Source organism: Camellia sinensis, chromosome 6 (assembly GCF_055761805.1).
Source record: "Camellia sinensis isolate YWXY chromosome 6, ASM5576180v1, whole genome shotgun sequence".
NCBI classification, from domain to species: Eukaryota; Viridiplantae; Streptophyta; class Magnoliopsida; order Ericales; family Theaceae; genus Camellia; species Camellia sinensis.
In genome coordinates this window covers 199,379,977-199,386,100 of record NC_138966.1, presented here as the reverse complement: position 1 = coordinate 199,386,100, position 6,124 = coordinate 199,379,977, and the positions used below count along the sequence as shown (strand labels likewise).

The following is a 6,124-nucleotide window of genomic DNA, read 5'->3' as shown; positions in this document are numbered from 1 at the left end:
GCTGGAACAAATTTTGAATTTATTAAAATAATCTAAATCATTAATCTTATAAAACATGCTAAACAAATCATTAATGTAAAAATTTTGAATGGTTGAATAACGACAATCACATAATTAAATAAAATTTGTTTTTACAATAAATTTTATCTTCAAAATAGAGTTCTTTCAATTTTTTTTAAGAACTACAATTAGACATCCACATGGTCATTTATAATCAAAATTTTTAGAAGAAAAAAAAAAACTATGACTGCTTACCTATTAGGCTATTACCTATTTTAGACTCTACTATAAAAAAAATAAATTAAAAAAAGAAAAAAAAAATTTAAAAGCGCCTTTGAAAACTTGACCTAGTTTTTATTGTTGGGTAGAGGAGTTGACCTAAGGGAGCACCAATAAAGCGACTGGTGAACTAATGAACTGAACGAATTCGCAGTTTGAACCAAAGAAGCAACCCATTCAACACAGTTTTGGAGCCTTAGATGGTTGAAACTGGCTTAGCCTTCATGTGAGAAGTGTGGGCCCATCAGTTAAAAAGCCCAAACCACTGCAGTAGGCCCGTGATTTAGCAAAAAGTCCAAAACTCACCCGGCCCCACCAGCCTCAATTTCTCATGCCAGTCCATATGTATAATATATCCACCACCGTATCCACATTTTTTTAAAAATATAATAATAAGACTCTCTCTCTCTCTCTCGCCAATATGCTTAAATGACTTGTACGCATTAATGTTTCCTTTACCCAACAACACAATGCGTATACGTCCCCCGAAATGACCGCTCTACCCCCTCACTTTCAAATCCACTTCCGCTTCAATTGTTGCAATCAAAGGACATTATCGTAAATTCCTCCGTTCCCGGCTCCGTTATCCCACCGTCTTCTCAGACCTCGATACATTCTCTCTTCTCCCTCTTGATATACATCCGCATATATACTCACATATACATACATACATACATGCATGTATATATATGTACCATAAAGAACGCATATATCTTCTTCGTTTTCGATTCAACAATGCCCTAAATTGTGTCACATTCATGATTTTTTTGCCAATTTATTGATTTCAAGCTCGATTACTTCGATCCAGAACTGTACAAAATTGAACTTTTTTATCACTGATTTTTTAGTGATTTGATGGCGGCGACGACAATGGCGACGGCGGCGGGAGCGGTGGTGCTTCTGTACTACGTGCTGAGCCGGAGGCCTTCGGCGGCGAAGGGGGAAGAGGAAGGAGAGTACTCGAAATCGGGTAGATCTGTGGGGGTGAGGAGGAGGATTGCTTGGAGGCCAGCTCAGGCGCCTGCGACGTGGTTCGAAGCGATCGCGACGCTGTCTGATACTCTTAGGTTTACGTATTCCGAGACTTTAGGTAAATGGCCTATTGGAGACTTGGCTTTCGGCATCAACTATCTCATCCGAAGACAGGTATGCCATTTTTAGGGTTTCTACATAGTTAATTGTGTCCTTTTGCTTTTCTTTTCTTAATGTTTATTTTTTGTATTTCTGCTAGATTATGTTTTACTTACTGGCTCAAATATGCTAAAAGATGTATAAAAAAAAAAATTGTATTTTTTTTTTTTTTTCTCTATATCTCATTTTTGTAGCTATAATCTGCTGTTTGATGATCACTGTGTTTCGTGATGTTGAGAATGTTGAAATTAGAAGTTGTGACAATAGTCTTTAGATTGTTGAGCTTATCGAGCATCTGTATAAAAGTGAGTTGTCGATATAAATTCACTGATCTGGTTTGTGTAAATTTGAATTCTACATGAATTACTTATCTCTGCTACTATCAGTTATTGAATGGAATTCTACAACTTGTATGAATTAAAAAAATATGCAATATTGGTGATTGAGTAGAATGTACACGAACATTAATAGATATGCATGCTTTTAATTTCTGTTTCCATTTTGCCTTATTAATATGGTCTCAAGGCTTTGTAAATGTGTGACTGGGATGATACTAATTATGGTGTTCTTGTAGGGTAACGTACAAGTTGCAAGTTTGTATGCTGGAGATAATTGTGTACAACTCCGAGGCATGGAAATTATTGCTGAGTTGAACCAATATTTGAGGTTGTTAACCCTTTGCATGCTTTTCTCAAAGAAGCCATTTCCTATATTTTTGGAGACTGCTGGCTACTCTGAGGCAGATGTCCTTCTCCAGAAGCCCAAAGCAGGGGTAAGTCAATTGCTTACAACGGACTGCAGCATTAAATTTGAAAACATTCACCGCGTGTAGCAAACTCCACAGGAGGGAAGGAGGTTCTAACATTCTGTTTGCTTTTCTATGTAAAACTGAAAATGTTGCTTTAATTTATGCAGCTTCTGAAGCCTGCTTTTACAATTATATGTGATAAAAATTCAAAAAGTTTTTTTCTACTGATTCGGGGTACTCATAGCATCAAAGATACACTCACTGCGGCAATGGGCGCAGGGGTCCCTTTTCACCATTCCGTTTTACATGATGGTGGGATAAGCAACCTGGTTTTAGGATATGCACACTGTGGGATGGTTGCTGCTGCTCGTTGGATTGCAAAGCTTAGCACTTCTTGCCTTCTGAAGGCTCTTGATGAATATCCTGACTACAAAGTTAAGGTAGATATTACTTCTCAAATATGTAATAAATTCTTCTTGTTTTTGTTCTTGATTTCCTTCTGCTACTCTATATGCATCTGGCTGGATCTACTATATAGTAAATATTGCTTTCATGTAATAGGGAGAAATTACCTAAAATCTCAATGTCACTGCCAAAAGAAAGAGACACATGTCAGTAGTTGTATACCCCTTGTTGAATAGTGCAAAATGGCCTTGTTTGGCTAACTGACAATATCAATCAACTGTGAGGAACAAATACAGATGTTTTTTGTGGCAACTGATGGATGTTTTGATTCAACCAATTACTTCTGCGAAATTGTAATCGTTCAGTGGTTGGGAATGTCTTCTTCAATTTTATTGGGAAAATATCTTACTATTGGTCAGATTTGTAGGTTTTGTATGTATTTTATTCTTCTCATAAGTCCTATCGAAACTATAATTTTTTAATTCAGTTGCACTATATGCCTTACTGGTCTATTGCCCTCCTAACACATTATAAGGTTCAGGTCTTTAATTTGTAGGAGTTCATAGTACAATATTTCTTCACCTCCACATACATGAAACTAACATTTACTTATTCAATACAGATTATTGGCCATTCACTGGGTGGTGGTACTGCTGCACTGTTGACATATATTCTTCGAGAACAGAAACAGCTCTCCTCATGCACCTGTGTCTCATTTGCCCCAGGCATGTAATGATAAAAGTGGTGGTTAACTTCTTTTATTATTAGGATGGCAATTAACTGGTCACTTGCTCGTGTATTATTTTTTAAACTTAGGATAAAAATATGACATATTTATTGCAAGATAAGAAGCAAATGCATCTGAACTTTTTTGTAGTGTATGCATATGGAATATGAGGTCATGCTTGATGAAAAATTCCACTTCCCTGTTGGTTGTTTTCCAAAACCACAGCATAAATAGCCTCATAAGGCCTACTTTAAGGTTTCCAATAGGGAGGATTGCTAGAATGAAAATCCGCCTGGAGTTCTTAAAGACAAGTTGTAATTGGCAGTGTTAATTAGAGGTCATCTCCTTGCCTTGCATAGAAAGCTAGGATGAGGGTATACAAAGAGGAGTCTATCAGCTTGTGTCAAGTTTTTTGTCAGAGTGGATTCTATGGCTTGTTGCTCTTCCCTGATTCTTTACTACAATTGACACTTTGCAGCTGCCAGTATGACATGGGATTTAGCAGAATCTGGTGAGCACTTCATAACTACAATTATCAATGGTTCTGACCTAGTGCCTACATTCTCAGCTGCTTCTGTTGATGATCTTCGTTCTGAGGTACAGCATCCCTTTCTCCTGATCAAAGATTTTTTTTTGGGGGTATCGAAACTTTGTTCTTGATGATCATAATGTAATATGAAAAATTATTGCTTGAAATCTTAAAAGTCCTTTTTTATCATCAGGTGACAGCATCCTCTTGGTTAAACGATCTGCGGGATCAAGTTGAGCGCACGAGAGTCCTAAATGTTGTTTACCGCTCTGCAACTGCTTTAGGGTCTCGTCTACCATCGATTGCCACTGCAAAAGCAAGTGTTGCTGGTGCCGGTGCTCTACTGCGGCCTGTCTCCAGCAGTACTCAGGTAACATCTAGCTAACTTTGTCAGGTGACGATCCTTTGAATGACAGTGATTATTAAATTTAAGGAGTCAATGTAGAACACAAATTTTGCTCAATTTCTAGGTGTCCATATTTGAAGAGGTCGTACATTGTAGCTCTGTCTGTGCAAAACACAAAAAGGGTACCATTCATTACATCAGACTGCTTAAGCACTTTTTTGAGTTCCCTATCATCAATGAAGGAAAATAAATGTTGTTTTCAATCTTAGCATGTGCTTAATTTTCCAATGTCAAAAAATGGAGGCAACCTTAGTATATGCCATGTGCTGTTTACTTTGTTCCCACCTTTCCATATTGCAACTTACAATTGCTGTTTGGTCAATTGTAGGTTGTAGTGAGGCGTGCACAGAATGTAGCTCAGGCTGTTGTAAGGTCCCGCTCATCCCTATCATCATGGTCTTGTATGGGTGCACGACGTCGTTCAGTGGGCCCTCTTTCAAATTCTAAAGAAGAAGATTTGTCAGGAGCTCCTCTTATAATTGAAAGAACATCCGAATCTCTTGTGGCTGAAGTGGTAACTAGACATCCAATGGTGGACAACATTGAGGTTTGTTCTTCAAGTGGTGGATCAGGGCACGATGACACAGATGAAGAGGAACATGGAGCGGTGGACACAATTATTACATCCCCCACAAAAGACATGACTGAAGGTGAGTTATGGCATGAATTGGAGAAGGAACTCCGAAGAGATGACCTCGAAGCTGGTGTCCGAGCCCAGGAGGAAGAAGCAGCAGCTGCAGTGATAGAAATTATTGAAGAGGAGAAGGTATTGGTTGATGCAGTGGAAAGCAAAAAGCCCATCTCTGCATCGGATGTTTCAGAGAGCCACCAGTTCTATCCTCCTGGAAGAATATTACATATGGTGTCTATGCCTTTGTCTGATTCCACTGATTCAGATCACGATGGACCTGTCGAGGAACACGTTGGTATCTATCATACGCCTAGAGATTTGTATAGTAAACTCCGACTCTCAAGAACGATGATAAATGATCATTTCATGCCCATGCACAAAAAGATTATGGAACGAATAATTAGGGAGCTGGAAAGTGATGAAGCTTGTAGTTGTACAACATGAAAAGAATACAAGACTAGTGAATTTATGCATTTGCAAAAAATGCCTTGTGTTAATAGAGATTTATATTTACTGTTTGGTTTGTGGTTGATATCACTTTTGAAGAAACACATGGGTTGTTGTTTGTACTAATAGTTGCAATTTATATACTAGAGAAAGGGAAGTTTTAACAGATTTTGGTTGAGTTAGATTTTAGTTGACTTGATCATATCGCTCAAGTACGCTCAAGTTATACCTTTAGTTTTCAAAGAGCGGTTTGAAATTTTTGAGCTTATACAGAAGTGGCAAATGCTTGAGATTTGTTGGGAAGTGATGGTGGCCGAGAGAGACAGACCTTGTTTCGGAGTAATTGGACAATTCTGTGTAACAAATTTCTGCAATTTTTGTGATTTACATTCCTTTGAATAGATGAAATGTAACAATTTTTTTTGTAAGTGATTCCAATACAACCTGAAAGGTGGGAATGAAATTTTTGAGCCCTAACCATACACGCAAGGTGCAGATAAAGGCTTCCAAAAATTGACGGACAAGTCCACCTAGAAGTAGGGATGACCCACTCGTCATTTTCCTGATCAAAGAAGATGTGTTCGTCAATAATAGGTGTTGGTACGACTAGCCATCTCTATAAAGTCATCGACTAGTCATCTACCACCCTCGACAGCACAGGTTAACTCTCTTTTCTATATGTAATCTCTATATGTAATCGCCTAGTTATATGCACACACCGCCCCCCTCATTCGTCAACATTTTTGATGTGGGATCTACAATTATTACTTCCCTTCACAGACTTACATAATTTTTAATCTCCATTTGGCAGACACGACAAT

At 38.1% G+C, this 6,124-nt stretch overlaps 1 protein-coding gene across 1 annotated transcript; it reads left to right on the top strand.

Annotated features, from left to right (window-relative positions):
• Positions 1–658: 658 nt before the first annotated feature.
• On the top strand, positions 659–5,469 carry LOC114317219 (lipase class 3 family protein). Its single transcript, XM_028263925.2, has 8 exons — positions 659–837; positions 1,128–1,425; positions 1,985–2,182; positions 2,326–2,598; positions 3,186–3,288; positions 3,769–3,887; positions 4,013–4,189; positions 4,554–5,469. Exons 1-8 carry the CDS (start codon positions 770–772, stop codon positions 5,298–5,300), a joined length of 1,983 nt encoding a protein of 660 aa, XP_028119726.2. The 5' UTR covers positions 659–769; the 3' UTR covers positions 5,301–5,469.
• Positions 5,470–6,124: the final 655 nt, after the last annotated feature.

Coding starts and splice junctions, on each gene's coding strand:
- LOC114317219 (XM_028263925.2), top strand. CDS start 770: ATGACCGCTCTACCCCCTCACTTTCAAATCCACTTCCGCTTCAATTGT. Junction 2,183..2,325: donor TCCAGAAGCCCAAAGCAGGG/GTAAGTCAATTG, acceptor TAATTTATGCAG/CTTCTGAAGCCTGCTTTTAC. Junction 3,888..4,012: donor TTGATGATCTTCGTTCTGAG/GTACAGCATCCC, acceptor TTTTATCATCAG/GTGACAGCATCCTCTTGGTT.